The sequence below is a fragment of the Amaranthus tricolor genome, chromosome 15 (assembly GCF_026212465.1).
Source record: "Amaranthus tricolor cultivar Red isolate AtriRed21 chromosome 15, ASM2621246v1, whole genome shotgun sequence".
Lineage (NCBI taxonomy): Eukaryota > Viridiplantae > Streptophyta > Magnoliopsida > Caryophyllales > Amaranthaceae > Amaranthus > Amaranthus tricolor.
This window is the reverse complement of record NC_080061.1, coordinates 10,111,031-10,130,118: the sequence shown is the minus strand read 5'-3', so window position 1 is coordinate 10,130,118 and position 19,088 is coordinate 10,111,031. Positions and strand designations below refer to the sequence as shown.

Here is a 19,088-nt window from a genome sequence, read left to right as displayed (position 1 = left end):
TTAGTTTACCACTAATTATAATCGAATCAAATGAGGTCACATATAAAATATCGATCAGATTAAATTATATACTAAAAAATATAATATGCTTATTGGTATCATGGTGTTAGTTTATTGTATTGTGTGATTATATGTTTTAGTTAGAGAATTAAAACAAGACACATCAATCTCTATTATGTTGCTTAGAACATAAGTACGACATATGAAGATACATTCATTTTCATTATGTTATTTGGAACAAAGTAAGACATAAGCAAAGAAATGTACTTTGATGTATATATATAATACAATAGTTCTTTGAATCATCTATCATTCATTGTTTTTTCCACAATGTAGCATTCTCTAAATACACCATTATTATATCTAAAAAGTAACAAGAAAGTAGTTTTTTACTCTATATTAGTATAGTATATGTGGTGATCTGATCAGCATTTACAAACCAACAATAAAGGCGCAACAATTGACATTCTAATATTTCCTTTTGCTATAATTCATACTCGATTATATAATGTGAAAGTCAAGGGTATGATATTCTAATTTCTTCTATATTTGATAATTCATATTATAAAATGCATACAATATTGAATTAAATATTAACAAATATTTTCTTGAAATTCTAATAACGAGTCTAATATTTTAACATCTTTACCTTCTCCATAAACATCTCCGTGACACAGATCTTTCACCATTTGTTAAATTTCCATTCATTCATTCCACCCTCTCTTACGTCTCCTCAAAACCACATTCTTTGTATCTAAAACTCCATACGACTAAATGACCAACAAAAGACTACTAGAGTTCGATTGACACATAATTTTAACTCACCTTTCATTAAAAAAAATCTCTTACAGAAGATTTAAAACATTTATCATGATTCTCAACATAAAAACTAGCTGGTAAAATAAATTTGGTACTTAAATAAATACAAGTTCAAAGCCAAAACTTTACATCATCACCCAAAGGATTCACTTGTGCCATTCATAAATGGAAAGTAAATCATGGAAGGATTCACTTATGTCATTCTAAATGGGAAATAAATCATAACTTCAAAACCAACACTTCCTATATATTTATAACATTAGTAATGATTCGTAATCGACTAACGAGTAACGAGCAAGAAGCATTTAAGATTCAGTCATGGCGGAGTGTGAGGGCACTGTTAAGCACGGCCAGGAGTTCTTCTACTTTCCCCGGCATGCCTGATTAAAGCGAAGACAAAAAATACAGTAAATTAGTGTTTCCAAAGTAACAGATATAGAACTCCCTATAGAGTCAGAGTTATCTACCATGTATCACGTGCAAGTTAGAAACTCGTTATAGTGTAGTATGTTCAAAACAGCCATAAAATGGGGCTTTGGGGGAAGGTGGGTTTACAATAAAATACATTTGATACTGTCATTGATTAAGGAAAAGGAGAAAAAAAACATGGTTAACAAGTAATTGTTAATGGTGTTTGTAGTTGAGGGCCCTCCACAACTGAACACCAAACAAGGGAGAAAAAGAACAAGGTATTTATGTTCCTGTCCTTCCAACAAAGTGGTTCAAAGGCTTTATTTTACTCATTATCAAAATAAGAGAAAGATTCATACATAAAGAAGCTTTTGATAAAGAGCTAAAACTACCAGCAGATTCCACGAATTGCAAGGATGGTTTCACTTATTTTAATATATCAAAATATGTGACAAGGACATACTCCCTCCTTTTTGTTTTTTTAGTACGTTTTATGGAGTTTGCTATAAATATGACCCTAAATTATCTTGTTAATTATCAACTTATCATTTATTACATTTGTACATTTACCTCGGTTCTTAATGAAGTAAATAGTTGTACTTGTTGCAAATTCTATCAATATAAAAGTACTATCCATCATTTATCCAAAATTTCATTCTGTTTGGTAAAAAAAAAAGGAAGAAAACCACGAATCAAGCATCTTTACAAAACATAGAACAATAAATATACTACTAAAGAATTCAGAAGCTAGACTGGTTTATCTATATAGGCAAAAGTTTGCAATTGGTCAATTAAGAGTTTGACCATCAATTCTATCCTAGTATATTGGCATCTACTACAAATTCCTCAATCGATACTCCATTAGTCCTATAGAAATAGCTTCAAATTCAAATAAACTAAATATAAAAAAAGTGAGTAAAAGTAGTAAAAACTTAATTGAGCGTATTCTAATTGAATGATACTATCCTTTTCCCGTTATTCCCTTATGGGATCCAATTATTTATAGAAGTACCATTAAATTATTACTTTTTCCCTTACTCTTTTCATGTGATCCTGCTCCCTTTTTCTGAAAGTTGATGTCAAATTAGATCAGACATTTGATTAGAATAGGAGTATATTTTATGGAGAAGTGAAAGAGATGCATGGACGAGGTGAAACGATAAGTTAAATGGCTGAATAAGATTAAAGAAAGAGTGTGGACAAGGCCAAAAATAGAAATTGGACAAATTCAATGTGACTGACAAAAGAAAAATGAAGCTAATTCTTTGGTATAATGTATCATTAATGATGCCTGAAACTTTGACCACCTTGGCAACCACCACTTACTCCACTATCAAAAGCTCCACGAGCATTTCTTCCATTTAGGCCTTCACAACCCCTATCACTACAGTAGAAGGCTCAAATATCTATCTCCATCACCATGGCCACTTACCACCAACCACTTTCAATAACTCGTTTTCTGGCATTAGCACCTCCAACCCTTACACAAGAGAAAATCAGTTGAGTATGACTAGTGCATTGGTGCAGCTATCAAATGTCATCGATGACTGAAGATAAAGAGGGAGATGTTTTCACAAGGGAATTGGGTTCGTTCAAATTCAAACTTGTAATATGGTCTTGCACTACAAAGCCTTCATTAGCACCACCAATAGAAAGAGGGGTAACAAACCATAATAATGGAGAGCATTACCTCCATTGGTCTTGCCTTAATACCTGGCTTATACTAGTGTATGTCAAACAACATCAAAAGGAAAAAAAATCACAACTGTGCAGAATAATACCAACCTATAGTTTCTAAAAAAACCTACATTCATCTAAAAAAGATAACTTCCAGAACTACATATCTTAAGCAGTCAAATCATGGAGTTTCAAAAAAGCCAAAAGAGAATATGATAAAGGTGAAATGAAAGGTAATTCTAAAATAGGAAGTTCAGAACGATTTTGGTACATCTGCATATAAAAGTAAATAACAGTATGTGCAAGAGAAGAAACTGAATTCCCATCCTTCAATTTTTATAAAATTCACAGCATAACAAGAGGAGCTAAAGAGTGCTTTCATGACATGAAATTGAGAAAAAGAAGCAGTACCTGTTGTGAAAAGGATCAGGTCCACTAGGAACTCTTCTTTTACTAACATATATTGGGTCGAACTTCACATGAAGCAAACGTCTCTCCCTACCCATCAATGTGGCATGCTTGTGATTTCCAGTTGGTGTACATGTTGACCCTGCACATCCCTTGATTTCTCCACTTGCTAACATTCCCATGAACAAGAACCATACAGAAATTACAAACACAAAAGCTACACATATAGCTTTCAGATTCCACCGATTAGTGTTGTCACCATAACCAGCCATATCACTTCACTACACTATATTTCCTTTCCCAAGAAGGATAGGCTGCTCTTAAGAAGAAACAAAGAGGATGAGCAGGGTGAACATTTCAGATTTAAGTGACGTTCAAGAATTGTCAGTAAACAATGGCATCAAAGAAAGAGGATCTGTGCATAGCATTAATTACAGGGCCAATGATCCAATACTGCTATGCTAAAGCAGAAATGAGGGGAGAGGGGCGAAGAGCGGGAAAGAGTAGGGCTCATTTGCAACTTTTAAATACAAGGTTACTCATTCAACTGTGTCAAAGCAGGGGAGGGGAAAGAGTATGAGAGAGACAAGGGCATGACAAAAAGAGAAAAAAAGTTAGTTATCTCTAAGATAGCATGGGCCCATGCCAGTGTAGTTCCTCTGTTTTGGTGTGCGTATTTTCATGAAGCCCAGAGAATGGGACCATTCTGCTCCAGTGATGCTTAATGAATCCTTAAAGTGATTAGGTCTCTACAACATATTGGATTAGGCCCCACCATGTAATATTAAACAATTATTTTACCTATTCTTCACCAAAATACATGAAGAACCACATAGAGCGTTTATTCATTTATGCAGTTGAGACAAAAAGAACGCAACATATTTAATGGAAAGGGATTCACCATCAACCAGAACCCTAGCCTGAGCAAAGCTCCAATAATATGCTACAATACATGCGTTCAAGACTGAAAGTAGAGATGGCAATGGGGTCATGCCAGAGCGAATAAGGTATACAAGGTCTACAAGGTGGATGGCATGCTGTGTGATCGTGCCTATGTCGGGACTATATAAAACTGGAAAAAAATGCAGAAAGTCCGCTTGTTAATACGATGAAACTATTAATACGAAGTTCCTTAAAAATCATACAACTGAGGGTGGCAATTGCTGGCACTGTTCATTGTCATGCCTTACGTCTGCAACATATCAATAACTATTCACTTGAGTTGAGTCAGACATAATATCGGGCTATTGTCATTAACTAGAAAATAGCAGCAACGACGCCAGTCCAATATTACAAATGCTTAGTAGTTAGATGCAGATCTTAAATATTTTGTCACTTGAATAATTTGTAAGCCAAAACTTGAATTATACGTATATAAAATATACCTATGAGAATAAGGGTATGGTTGCACACATCTGACCCCTTTCTAACCCTGTCTAGGTAAGATTTAACAGCATAGGGGAAATAATACATACCTATCAGACACATGCCCTTTACCCATCACCAATGAGTGATATCGATTTGTGCAAGAGAAAGTAAACTGCAGAAAGAAGTTTTTCCCTTTGAAGAAGACAGAATATGGGAATAAAAACCATGCTTACAAAGGCAAAATCACAAACCCAGGGTTAAACTACCCATGAATGCAGAGAGAACTTCAGTGCCCTGAATCAAAGTCCAAGGACTAGAGACAGATTTACGAACAAGCAGTTTACCAAAAGTATTGGCGACTCTGCAATAATGATGGAAACATACAACACCAATTAGGTTCAAAATGCATGGTCCACCAAAAGTAAAAACCTCTGCTGCAAACAAGTTTTTATATCAGTAAATAATAGAAATGTGTAGACTAGAGAATAGAGCCTTCAACAAGTGGAGACCACCAAAAAAATCGCCATTAGCATTACTTAGTGCTCCTAAAAGTATAGATGTGAAGCATTTTTAGTTCACAAAGTGAAATTTCTAAACAGGGTAAATAAAACTATTAACCGCACAGAAAAAAATAATAGTTACCAAGGGAACCAGTGGTATCTCCATGAATAAGAAGGAAGAGAGATTTGCGGATTCTCTGTTCAAGTCAATGAGAGATGAATTTTCCATTCAAACATGAAAATATATTTGAAACAAAATTTTCAAGTTAGAATTAGACCAGATTTGTTTAAGTCGAATATGAGATGCTTCTGGGAATTTAGTCATAAAAATAACTTCTATGATATATCATGAAACTAAAGTTATAATTTGATTCTTTCCATATAATAGTGAATCAGAAAGTCATATAATAAAGATTAAGACTACACAAACAGCATGCAGATAAAACATCAAAATCACAGGCAACATCAAACAGAACTTTGGTTCTAGAAGTGACTAATCTATCCACACTAATTCTTTATTATTGGGCTACAAGGATCCCTCGACAGAAAAACTTATTTTCCAAAGCAAAGCTAACTGTGGTAACATCTCCTTGTAATTATCAAAAAGCATCAACAAAGTTGTTCAACTTTCGCTGTTTGCTTAAATCAGTACACTTTTAGATATTTGCTCTTTGCCATATGTATCTCATATTGAAATAATCAATTACTTTGTGAAATGAGCAATGCATTTTAATGAGAATATGCTTTTTTCTCAAGGTATCAAGTTCCTTCAATTGGATTAAAATTTTTTTATTATGCATTCCTTTTCACACAATGGCAGCCACCGTAATAAAAGATACATATCATAGAAGATAGTTTGCCTCAAGCTCTAAATTAATTTTGTTTCACTGAATAGCTGTAAGTACATCAATTATACACATGCAGACAAGCTAAACGTATTTTAAGGAGTCATGGATATTGTTAGGATTATTGGTGACTTGGTTCACCAAGTAATCAAAACAATAATTAAGAAAACTAATCATGTGTGTTAGTGTTAAGTAGAGGATATAGTAACAAATTGTGATTGGTTTGAAATCAAGTTAGTACAATAATAAAATGTACTATTGGTAGTGGAGACATAGGACAAGAAGTACATCAAGCAATTAATTTTGATGTAGGGGACTACGGGACAAGAAACAAGCAACAAAAGAAGTCAAATAGGCCTGCAGGCGGCTCGACCTGGACTCGGTCGAGCGGGGGTCGAGCGAAGTCTCTGACCCTCTTTTTGTGAGCTACTGCCTGCTGTTCTGTCTTGCTTAGTTGCTGCCCCACTTTTGCATTATTTTCCCTATAAATACTCCCTTATATACTTAGTCTAAGGTGCACTAAAGTCTCATACATAGAGCAGCCATTCTTGTTTGAGTTTTCCCCCTTATTAGATCCTTTCTTCCTTACATTAAATCTCCATTGTAATACCTCTCAAGTTTTGTATTCTTTTTTAAACACATTAATGTTAATCATAGGCTAGATGGTGGATGTAGCCCAAGATTAGAGAACCGCCTTAAATCTTTGTCTTGATTATTTCTTAATTATTGTCATTCATTAAACTAACTTGCATTTTTTGTTCCCTACACTAAGACACATCATAAACATTCATCTAAACTTCATTTTGTAATCCTTGAGTGAGGTATACAACTTTGCCTCTCCTTTCCGATATATTTCTAATGCATCTATCAACTTTCTTAACTTTGTAAAAGGTACAACAGACGTTCAACACAAGACAAAGGAGCATAATTCATACTAAATAAAAACTATTAAACATATTTCTATATCTTTTTCGGAAAGGAAAATTTTATATATCGGAAGTGACTTAACGGAAGCAAATGTTTCTCTTGGCAGAATCAGCTCTGTTCAAATGCTTCTTTGACGGATTTGAGAGTTTCTATAATAAACTTAATTTTCTTCCACTGCTGGGGAAGAGAAATATATATATATATATATATATATATATATATATATATATATATATATATATATATATATATATAAAATCAAATACGTTTATAATGAATGCCATTATAGACCTTTTTCCACAACCTCTTCATGATAGAGCAAGAGCTCACCCAATCCCATAGGAGTGTTTGACTTAAACATTTTTCAGGAAACTGTTTTCTCCATCATCGTCGTAATCATCATACCTAATATATGTCACTCAAAGAAGCTATAACCAAGGTTTGAAGAGGATTGGAAGACAGCAGACCAAACTCTTATTCACAAAGATAAGGAGGTTGCAACTAGTTGGACCCTCAACTCGAAAAAGACCAGCAAATTAAAACAAATAGCCATTTTTTGGTTTGACAAATGATTTTTTTTTTTCCCAAATTGGAAGGAACCCGATTTCTTTCCACTCTTTCATCCAAAAACCTCCATTTCACCATACAACTACCAAGAAGCCACAAAAAAAGAAATACTTATTTGCATTTTCCATTGGAAAATTGCTTTTAGGAAAACAATATCCAAGGAAAATATCTTCCGTCGGACCAAACACCCCCTTCATGTTCATCTAATTTGATTGAAAGAGATCTCACCAATATCTTTCAAATGGTTTAAGCATTGTTCATCTAATTTGATTGAAAGAGATCTCACCAATATTTTTCAAATGGTTTAAGCATTAACACTTAAGAGGTGAAGGAGCTAATTGCCAATAACTTTAGTGAAAAGTTGAAACCCACTCAATTGGACAAAAAACTAGATATGAATATTCTAGGTAGTTTTTAAGTTGAAAATTTTCCTACCAACACTAACACAAACCACTAAATATAAGTAGATTTTGCTTTGGGGATCCATATGTGACAGATAAATCAAGCCCAGGAAACAAGACACTATATTCTGATTCACCAGGTAGCAAGAAATCACTAGAAAGTCAATAATTCTTGAGTGCAGCGATTCATTCTAACCTAAAGCATGCTCATATCTCATTTAAGTGGAGTACACAGCTTGCACGATGCTCCTGCTCGTTGTAGAAAAATATTTGGTGAGCAAGCCGAACAATGATCACAACAAGAAATGAGATAAAAATCAGAAAATTGGCTCATATTTATCCATTTCATAGAAGTACAAGATATATAATCAAACACAATTCATCTACAATTTCCCTCCCATAAAAAAAGAAAAAGAAAAGAAAAAAACCCGCCAAAAGAAAAAAAAGATCCCATAAAAGCAAAAGCAAAATAAAAGACAAGAGTACAACGACAGTTAAAATTCTTACACTTTAGAATGAGTCAATTTCAAACAGCTGCTGCCTACAAAATACAAACTAAGTAGTAACAGGAAATGTGACCCTCCAAGTTTGAAATTCAACAAAAGCTGCGGAGAGGTCAAGATTATTAATTAGAAATGGGTTAACGATATAGCATGAAAATACAATAGCATTACATATAAAACATACCAAAACAATGGTCATAATGAGAAAGCTTTTCTTAACTTCAAGCTGGGCAATTCAACACTAGCCAATGCACAGTTCAAAAATGAACATATGATTTACTACAGTCCAGTACCCCCCCCCCCCCCCTCCACACACACACACACACACTTTTCAATCAATTCTTTGTTACACTGGGTTTCAATCCCGCTTCTTTGTTGCCCACCTTGGGCCATAAATTGCCAAATGTGTTCTACCAAAACGACGATCGGCTACCTGCATGATCAGTATTCAACATTAATTAAGAATTTGTAATCACCAAAGATCTCCATGCATTAGTACAAGGGTTTCTCCTAAGTTTAAAGATCCAAGCAAATTTTATAGTTTTACACTAAAAAGCAAAATGAATCCGTAGATCTTGTTGTCTTGGTGTTGAAATTTACAAGCAAAAATTTCACATTTGTAGTTGTTAATTCCTCTTCCTTGAAATCCATAAACTCTTCATCCAGATCCTAACAAGAACACTCTATCTTAAAATTGTTCATATGGAGACTAGTGGAACATACCTTCAGAAGGCCTCCATAAGAATCCAACATATTCGTTCCCAAGGGATATTCAACCACCTAATGCAAGAAAGTTTTAAAAACAAAAACACATAACATGTTGAAAATTATAGGAGTAAAAGAATGTGCAAAGCTTCCAATAAAGGTACCCTAGAAACATAAAGAAAAAGTGAATAACATTATGAAATAGAATTCCAAAGCTTACAATAAAAGTGTCTTCTCCAATCAAGGATGAATCTGACAATTGTTGCATAAGTAATCCATAATCTACCTTCATGTACGGAGGCGTGACACTAATATAATCAAAAGTGGCATCACCACCTACATACAAGAAACAGATTTCTGTATTGTGAGACATGGAAAGATAACACAGATGACGGCATAACACGTGAATTTTGAGGTTAAAATTTGACGGCAAGGGATGTGCGGTGAGACAAGGACGACCATTAAACAGGTACAAGTACCATGAGACTTGAGTAACATTCATAAGCAAGGATTATAATGAGATATGGAGTCACATACTTACATATAACAACAAATGTGTGTGTGAGAGAGGGGGGGGGGGGGGGCGAGGCTTTGGTTGTCTTATCCTAGAACTAGCATAATGTTTTATCAGATGGTTAACATCACTCAGATTCAGTTTAGTAACTGAATTGTAAACGGAAATAACAGTTGGGAAATTATGAAATGCTAGTCATGCTACTGAAAGAAATGATTTTCTAAACGATTGAAATCAGGATACGAACTAGTTAATAAGATAATTCAAGTCAATTGCTACTAAATCAGTTAAGTAACAGAAACATGAATGGAAATAATGGTTGGGAAATTATGAAATGTTTGTCATGCTCCTGAATGATTTAAACGATTGAAATCAGGGAACACACTTGTTATTAAGAAAGCTCTAGTCAATGTGCTACTAGCTAAACAAAGCCATCACACCAGCTCCACACAAACAATCTTTAATTTTTCAGCATAGTGCTCATTATCGATTGCTCAAATGATCAATATTAGAACTGAATACAGTTCTCACATTCCTAGCAGCAGATGCAAACTCAGAGAAGCTGAAAAATGATACTCCTTGGATAGGAAACACAAGTGTTCTTGACTTAGACTCTGGCAAAACAATATATACAGATGTCTACATTTCTTGACAAAGACTAAACACAACATAAGGTGAGAACTGAACACACCTACAAACTGCTGCGCACGTTTCAAGAAATTTTCAACAGTAACAATATGAATGGCTGACGTATCAAGAAACCCAGTCCATTGTAAATTTGGCTGTAAAACATTTGAAACCACCCATGGATCCATCTCCACAAAATGCACCTGACAATTTGCAACACCAAGTCCGGATATTTCAAGCTAACCGAATTTACAGGAAAGAAAATGGAAAAGGAAAGAATTCACAACAAACACGTGGACACATTTTTCTTTACATATTACAAGGCTAGTTTTGTACACTTCCTATGTACACTCAAGTATATGAAGTTGAAGATGTTTGCTAACAAAGATCATTTGGAAAAACCTCTTTGTTATCAGATGAGTAAGATATAGCTTAAATCCAACCCCCTGAAACCCTCCATATGTAGAAACCACTTAATGGTATTGGGGTATGGAATGTTTTTGATTACAAGACTAGTGCTGTGCATTAATCTCAAAATATATACATCAAAAGAAGAATTTGACATTTGTCCAACAAACTAAGACATATCCACTAGTTAAATCAAACTAAGATCACCTCTGAACAACCCCGACTTAAAGCTTCAATGCCAACTGATCCAGTACCACTGTACAGGTCCAACCAGCGTCCAGGTCTTAAAGATGCAGGACAGCCACCAGCTACCTGCATAAGAACATTATCTAGAAATAGTCAGCATAAGAGAATTTAGTGTACATTTTTAACATTGTTCATCACTCAAATTCCTTGAAGTGTAAATTTTAATGTTCATCAATTGAACTGTTGTAGTTCTCCATTGAGGATGCTGTATTCTGTTCATCATCCATATAGTTGAAATCTACTGTTCTTTTGACCTTCAAATAATAATAATAATAATAATAATAATAATAATAATAATAATAATAATAATAATAATAATATGAAAAAAATGACTAACTAAAAACAAGTGGATGATTATATGTGCAAGGCATTCAAAAAAAGTGTCCAACAAATTTCATCTTAAATAGAAGTTCCAACTTCCAAAAGGCGCGAAACATATTTCACTTGAAATTCCACTGAAGATTAATTGTAGTAAAAAGGTGATAAAGACATAAATAAACTAGAAAGTTTCTCACCAATTTATGCAGTTTGTTTACATAGCTTTTAGCTTTGTTTTTTCTCTTGCAGACTCTTAATTAGCTTTACCAAATGCATTTAGATGGATCAAAAGTTACCCAATTTGCCACAATGTAGCTTTTATTGTTACGTTTATTGACAATGGCCTAACAAATGCCAATAAATTTCCAGTTTCTTCAAAAACAAAAGGTGCTGTGGCAGTTTCATAGTTGAATTGATCCTCCTACTTAGTTTTACTCCAAATTCTACTTTAACCTGTAAACTTAACAATGACCTCCTTCACATATTAAGGTCGATGCTATAAAGGCTTGAGATACAGAAAAGTTCATGCTCTCCTAAATTGAAAGAATTTCTACTTTGGCCTATTTATGAATGTCATGAAAAATTTTGACCCAAAAAGAAAAAAGTTTCTATGTAATAGAAACCATTTCGTTCATTCATTCTTGGGGAAGAAGTGTGTCTCGAGTATGCAGAACAAAACTTTTCAATAGGCTACTCCGCACTACATTTCTCATGGTAGGGAAGTTCTATTGAACAATATGTCCTCATGTTTCATCACATATGGTTAATGGCTACAAGTAAATATTAGAGTCCTAAATTTCTTTTGATGGCAGTAAGTAAGACAAATTTTGCTCATTTATCATGTATGGTCACAATGACCAAAAGCACTTGACGCAAAGTATCCTATGACTTAGATGAACATGAAACATGTATATTCAAGTAACAAGAAAACAAACAAAGACAATTACTTCAGAAATAGAACCTGCAATATATCAAATGCTGCACCTTTAACCACCTCCATCATGGGACGTACATCCATGCCTACCGGAGACAATAGCTTCTTCCTTTTAGCTTTTCCGGCTAGTACCTAAAGTAGCCAATAACTAATTCAAGAATTGTTTAAGGAAAAGTTTGTAAACAAGAGATCTCATGCATGTATATTTATACAACATTTAGCATCATTCAAATGTATTCGGTTGTACTAGTGTCATAGACACAGTTGGAATAAGGTACAAACAAAAAAAAAACAGGCAAGGATAGCAAAGATTAATGGCCATTTTTTACAGTTGGCAAAGGAGACTCGAGCTAGAACTTGAGAATCTTGAAGAAAGTAGATGCATTGTTTGTTATAAAAAAAATGTCTAGCTTACGACCTTCTCTAAGAGTAAGTCAAATTGTCTATTGCAATCATAAATTGAAACAACAAAAACATTCAAAAAAATAATCACATGTAGTTAATGATTTAAGTGATAACCATAAACACAACATTTAACGAACACGGTGATACAACACAACTACAAATATGCTTTCAGACCGTAATATGGGAATTATGAAGTTTTGACGTGTACCCAACAAATAACAGAGTTAAACAAGCATGACTATTACCTTGACAGATATTGACACGTCATTTAATTGAACACGTTTCACATGCATTTTCGACTATCAAAGAGATTTTTATTCTATAGTCAAACTCTTGTATTACCTAGGACATCTTTCTAACTAGTGCTTAAGTTCAAATATAATGGCCTACACTTCAATGCAAAAGCCTATAGCAGAACACTCTCTCCTTCTCAGGAAAAAAAGCCAAGTAATTTCCATCGTTGAAGAAGTTTTCTTGTTGCATTTATCTTAATAAATAAATATCATAGATCAAAACATCTACCAATAGAAACAAAGCCAAAGCACTGTTAAGTTCACTAAGAATTATCCCTGATCCAAAATTCAAGAATCACATAATACCACATTGTAAGAAAGGAGATTCCATTATTTAAAAATAATTGTAAGCAAAAATAAAGCAAGAAATGCATGCCTGAAGCAACTTATGTGTGGTACGAGCCGACTTTTTCTCCTCAACCACTTGCTTTTCGCTTCCAATCCTTTGCTTATGTTCCTTTCTCCTCTTCCTCTGCGCCCCTCATGAGAAAATCAATGTTAAAGACTAGCATTATCCACAAGTAACAACCAATAAAACGAACAATGCAACCTGAAAGCACCATAGCAAGAACTTCGTCCATAAAAAGTTTCATGCAAGAAATCAAAATTTTGCTCTTGCTAGAACTCAAGAACATCCATTACAAAAAGAAAGGAATCAATTTTATTTATGAGAATATTCTATCATAATTTTTTTTAGTTGTGTAGCCTAACCAACCAGTTAGTGACATCATGTTGGAATTTAATCCCTATCATACACTCTAGTATCGAACCCAAGCTAATCTCAAGAGTGCTACAACTAAGAATTCCAAGTCACGTAGCAGTGCTATGTTTAGATGAACTATTAGAGTATGCTCACTAAATCAATTATCTATATATTTCCAACTAAAACAAAAAATTACTAACATTCTAAAATTCACATACATGAATTCAAGTGTTTCTTTATAGAAACTATTATCAAAATTTTAATTTTTGTACAATCAAGCAATTAGATTTTGTTATACGATGTACTTTAAGACAATTCAATTATGGTATATTATTTTAGATAAAATAATTACAGATTATTATATAATCTCCTTATAAGAATACTAATTTACTAAAGTAAAGTCAATTCAAGCATTACAATAATACCAAAGTCTTAATCCAAACAATATGGGGTTTGCTACATAAATCAAAACCAATCCACATTGAAAATCACATCTAACAAAGATTATACTCCATTCGTTCCTTAATGTGGTTCCCAAAAGGAATGTTCACGGGAATCAAGAAAAGTAAATCTTTTAAATGGTGGATATATTATTATTGAATGATAAATTTGATGGGCACAAACTGGAGACCATGAATATTAAAAAATTTTAAAAGAAATTTGAAAAAAATATAGGAACCACAACTATTAAAAAAATATTTTAATAAAGTCAGTGAGAAACAAGTAGGGACCATAAGCAATATAAAAATGTTAAAATGAAGTTAGTGGAAGATATGTGGGGACCATAAGCATTATCAAAATATTAAAATGAGGATGGACAAGGTTAAATTTGTCCAAAATTTATAATATAAATAAAAAGATTTTTATGGGTACAACAAATAGAACAACCCAAAATGACAAATAGGAACAACTTTAAAAACGGAGGAAGTACATCATTTGGTTCTAATAATAATCTACAACATAGACAAATCAATTTCAATTGTCATCTACAAATATTCTCCTCTATTCATCTTCTAGAAATCCCAATTCTTCACGTCACTGAAACATAGAAAATTAAATCCAATGATCATTAATATATATTCTTATCTATTGTCATATACTCCTATAAATCCCAATTCTTTATGTCATTCTTCGCTCAAATCATCTTAAGCTCGTCTCTTACTCTTCTAAACTCCTTAATTTTGTAACCTTTTTGGTTATTTTCGCACGTGACAAATGTAGAAATTAAGTAATGTAGAAATTAACTTTTGTGTTGAGGCTTGAATACTTAGTTTTTATTGAACTGAAAGAGCGAGAAAGAGCCTCTATAAATACAGAGACTACAAAGCAAAAATAGGAAAATATAATAATCTTGTTTCCTAAAACTCTTAGAAATACTCTAAATACTTTGATTTGATTTGATTTTATTTTTATTTTCTAAAAGTCCCCCTCAAGTTTGGTCTCGAGATTACCAAAACCGAACTTGCCCTTAAAGAAAACCATCGTTTGTTTGCTTCGAGTGAACTAACTCCCCCTGAGAACCAAGCCGACATCATCATCTAAATAGTACAATCTGCCATGTTCAGTACCATGACAAATGATATTCTGGGTCTGAGCATCCTGCACAACACAACCATGAGCGATTATGAAAGCAGTACAATTTAGTTCCATAATCCTTAGTGAGTTGGCTAATGGACAATAAATTTATACGACAAATTTGGGATCATAAGGCCTTTTTTAAATTGAGAGAAGATGAAATAGCACTTGGGCCTTCACAATCCACATGAACACAATTACCGGAATCAAAAGTCATAGTGTTGGTTGCCCCACAATAAAAAACCCAAGACCCTAAAGGAATGTGATTAGGGTTAGTGAGGTTAACAATAGGGTTAGAATTAGAAAATATACATGTTTGGATAAGGAAACGGGTGCACGGGTTGTTAGGTCACCCGTTTGATGGGCCACAAGTTAAGGGGGCAGGGTTAGGTTTAGGGTATGAGTGGAATAAGGTGCCTCCCTATAAAAGGGCTTATTTTTGGAAAGTTCAAGATACCCCTCCCCCTTTTCGGACTCCCCTTATCCTTTCTCCTTGTGCCTTATACTTAAACCTCCTGTGGTGAACTTGTCACCGTTTCGGTTTACCGGAACCTTGGTGGTGGTCATCCAATGTTGGGTTATTGGAATTGGTTCCTTTTGTTTGAATTCTTGCATGCTAGTTTTTTGGTGTTGGTTATCATTGTGACATTCGATTCCGCCCCTTTGAAGTTGTTTTACTGGATTTGTTTTTGAATTTTGGGTTCTGTTGTGGAGTTTTGGATGTGCGGTTTTTCGTTTTTGAGTTTGAGGGAAGTGGTTTGAGTCTGAGGGGAGTGGGTTTGTGGTGTTGACATACCGTGTTGAGTCACGCCTATACATGCGCAAGCTAACATACCTTGACCTGTATCTTCATGTGTTTCCTCTGGTTTTGGTGTGTCTCCAAGTGGTGAAGGCATGATAGCGATTTGTGCCTGGCCGCCGGGCTGGGAAACCGGTTTTGTGGCGATGGCCTTTCGTTTCTTCAGCTCCTCCCACCAATCGGGGTAGCCAATTAGTTTGAAGCACCCTTCCTTACAGTGTCGGGAACCACCACAGTGGTCACAAGTCAGATGAGTTTTGTCGATAGGTCCTCGCCGGGATAAGGAGAAATCCGTCCAGCTTTTGATATAAGCCTACTACCAATTTCTGAGGGACTTGTGCCCGATGATGATGCGCTAGTCATGATACCGCGATGTGAAATTTCACAGCGAATGGTTGCAAATGCCTTATCGAGAGCGGGTAAGGGATCTTGGTTTAAAATATCTCGACGCTCTTTGTCAAGAGTGTCATTGATACCTGCAAGAAACTGAAAAAGCAGTTGTTTTTGAACAATAGTGTTATAGATCATGATGTCCTCTGCATGCTTCATCGGATAAGGCATCCGACTATCAATTTCCCTCTATAAGCTTTGAAGATTTCCAGAGAAAACTTCTAAGGAATCTTGATTCTTTTTGAGGGGTGTCACTTTAGTACTTAATAAAAAATTTAGACTTCATCCCGACCACTACTTAATAGAGTTTCAAGCCCCTTGCATAAGTCCCAAACGGTGGTATATTCAAGGCATTGGTTTATGAGATCGGGGCTTATATTAGTGATGAGCCTGGAAAGCACCACGCAATCCTGTCATAGGGTCAGCAGAATTTAGTGGAGGGGCGGTGATATGTCGAAATCACCCTTGGCCTTCGATAGTAAGAGACATTAAGCGACACCATTTGACGTAGTTGTTGTATGTCAGTTTATAAGCTTCCTAAATCTTGGTCACCGGAGGTGGTGGTGGGGTTGGTGGAGGTGGTGAAGGTGGTGGAGGGGGTGTATTTTTGAATTGCTGGGTGAGTTGAAATAGATGATCAACAGTGACGACTTGGTTGTTCGGGTTTGCAGTTTGAGTTTCGTCCGCCATTAGAGAAAAAGTTATTTTGTGTTGTGTTTCGGGTAAAGGATCAACCTTACAGCTCGAATACTACGTAGATATTAAGTAATGCAGAAATTAACTTTTGTGTTTGGGCTTGAATACTTGGTTTTTATTCAACTGAAAGAGGGACAATGAGCCTCTATAAATACAAAGACTACAACGCAAAAAAAGGAAAATACAATAATCTTGTTTCCTAAACACCCTTAGAAATATTCTAGCAATATGAAAATACAGAAATCTTGTTTCCTAAAACTCTTAAAATATTCTAGCAATATTTTGATTTTATTTTGTTCCTGTTTTCTAACAACAAAACCAACGTAAACAACTTTCTCTCATTTTTTTTTCAATACTTACAACGCCAAAACTTTTCCTTATGTTACATTTGAGATTCAATTCAAGCATCATTGGCTAAAAAACCAAGCTTCCTGAATAAATTAGATCATAAGGGGATACTATCTCTGCATCATCCAAGAATTCTGCATAAGGCCATATTCTGTTAACTTTCGGATATCTTATTGAGTAATGAACTTCAAATAAGTTTATATAAGCTCACATACATTCAATCACAATATCCGACACCTAAGTTCATATCACAACTATGATAAGTTCTCATAGGTTCAGATAGACAAACATAGGTCCTAAAAAGGACTAAAATATTCTTAAAGAAAGTTCATATAAGTCAAAATTCGGTAAATAGATTACCAAAAAGTAGCTCATTATAATTTGTAAGGTAATAACGCTCATAATGATCTTTTCTATTATTCACTTGTCATCCATATCCTAATTATGATGTAATATTACTATATAAAGAGAAAAAAAAATCATATCATATGATTATGATTCTTACCTTTTCAGAAGGTTCGGAAACAAAGTCATTAGGGTCAAGACCATAACGCTCATAGAGTTCTCGCTTTTTCTGACTCAACATTGCTTCCTTACGACCTTCAACAATGAATTAAAATGAGATTGCAATTCCAAAATTAGGAAAGATTCCGAGTGAATAAGAATCATATGATAATTTAGGGTGAATTTCATACCATTAGAGCAGATGATAACCAAAGAGCATCGATTTTTGGATGTAACATCGGAGGAGATATTGAAGGATGGAGAAAGTATTAAGCAGGAACTGAGATTGAGAGGTTTATGGGATTGTAGAGGAGATACAATTGTGGGGAGGTTAGGAGATGACACCGCCATAGCTCTCACTACGTGTAACGTTCAAGTTTGGGAGCCTTGAGACCAGCAAATTATAAGCAGATTTTTCTTACATTCCTCTCTCCGATATCTGACTCCCCATATCCGGTGTTGGATTTATTAGAATATTAAAATATTTTAGAATAATATTTTTTTGATTTCTTGCATTATTTTGTATATTTTTGTGATTATGTAGAATATTACGAAAATATTTACTTTCCCAAAGTATAATGGCAATCTTATATATATTGACATTAATCTTAATGAGAAAGGCAACCCGAGTCATTCTTACATGGTATCAGAAGCTTCGGTTATTGATCCCGACTCTTTATTCTTTCTCTCCCATGGCCTCTCCTACCACACCCAAAAGTTCGTTTTCTGAAATTTCCGTTCATTTTAACAATCACGACTCTTCTCACCACCGTGGTGGCCACCGTCACACTCGTCGTGGTGGCCAAATCCACCGTGGCAGCCACCATGGCTCCGCCAATGAGTCTGCTCCCTGGCAGCCGCAGCAGCACAGGCCAAAGTCCTCTACTCCTTTTCGGCCCAACAGATACTACTTAGGCCCATCTTCTTCTCCTTCTCCTAATTGGCATAATTGGGCCAGCCACAATTGGGCCCAGCCTGCTGCCCCTTTTTCCCCTACATCTTGGGCTCCTCCTCATTCTTACAATAATGGGTATTCTGATGGTCTTCTTGGCTCACGACCAGCGCAAAGTTATCACACTGGGACTAATGCTTCTATGAATTATATTTCTACAGACATCGATCATGCTATGAACACTCTCTCTTTATCTACTCCGGATGAGCAATTTTATATGGATACCGGTGCCACATCTCACATGA

At 34.7% G+C, this 19,088-nt stretch overlaps 2 protein-coding genes across 3 annotated transcripts; both read right to left on the bottom strand.

Moving 5' to 3' along the window:
* Positions 1–814: 814 nt before the first annotated feature.
* LOC130801947 (CLAVATA3/ESR (CLE)-related protein 25-like) lies at positions 815–8,528 on the bottom strand. Its single transcript, XM_057665913.1, has 3 exons — positions 8,431–8,528; positions 3,319–5,044; positions 815–1,199 (listed from the first exon to the last, which is right to left on the bottom strand). The coding sequence occupies exons 2-3, from the start codon at positions 3,585–3,587 to the stop codon at positions 1,160–1,162; spliced, it is 309 nt and encodes a 102-aa protein (XP_057521896.1). The 5' UTR covers positions 3,588–5,044; positions 8,431–8,528; the 3' UTR covers positions 815–1,159.
* LOC130801946 (uncharacterized) lies at positions 8,230–18,340 on the bottom strand. Of its 2 annotated transcripts, XR_009039684.1 has the most exons (10): positions 18,083–18,340; positions 17,893–17,987; positions 13,253–13,348; positions 12,206–12,310; positions 10,888–10,992; positions 10,337–10,475; positions 9,352–9,467; positions 9,150–9,206; positions 8,611–8,859; positions 8,230–8,528 (listed from the first exon to the last, which is right to left on the bottom strand). XR_009039684.1 is itself a non-coding variant. In XM_057665912.1 (9 exons), the coding sequence occupies exons 1-9, from the start codon at positions 18,240–18,242 to the stop codon at positions 8,785–8,787; spliced, it is 948 nt and encodes a 315-aa protein (XP_057521895.1). In that variant the 5' UTR covers positions 18,243–18,327; the 3' UTR covers positions 8,230–8,784. The 2 variants fall into 2 exon arrangements, 1 of the variants encoding a protein (XP_057521895.1); XM_057665912.1 differs by having other exon boundaries at positions 8,230–8,859; positions 18,083–18,327.
* Between the last annotated feature and the right edge of the window lie 748 nt (positions 18,341–19,088).

Bases quoted from the DNA above. Each gene is read 5' to 3' on its own strand.
- LOC130801947 (XM_057665913.1), bottom strand. From the start codon at position 3,587: ATGGCTGGTTATGGTGACAACACTAATCGGTGGAATCTGAAAGCTATA. The intron at 1,200-3,318 runs GTACTGCTTCTT...CGCTTTAATCAG, and splicing joins CCTGATCCTTTTCACAACAG to GCATGCCGGGGAAAGTAGAA.
- LOC130801946 (XM_057665912.1), bottom strand. From the start codon at position 18,242: ATGGCGGTGTCATCTCCTAACCTCCCCACAATTGTATCTCCTCTACAA. The intron at 12,311-13,252 runs GCATGCATTTCT...TGGCTACTTTAG, and splicing joins CCACACATAAGTTGCTTCAG to GTACTAGCCGGAAAAGCTAA. The intron at 9,207-9,351 runs GTAAGCTTTGGA...TTCTTGCATTAG, and splicing joins TTGGAGAAGACACTTTTATT to GTGGTTGAATATCCCTTGGG.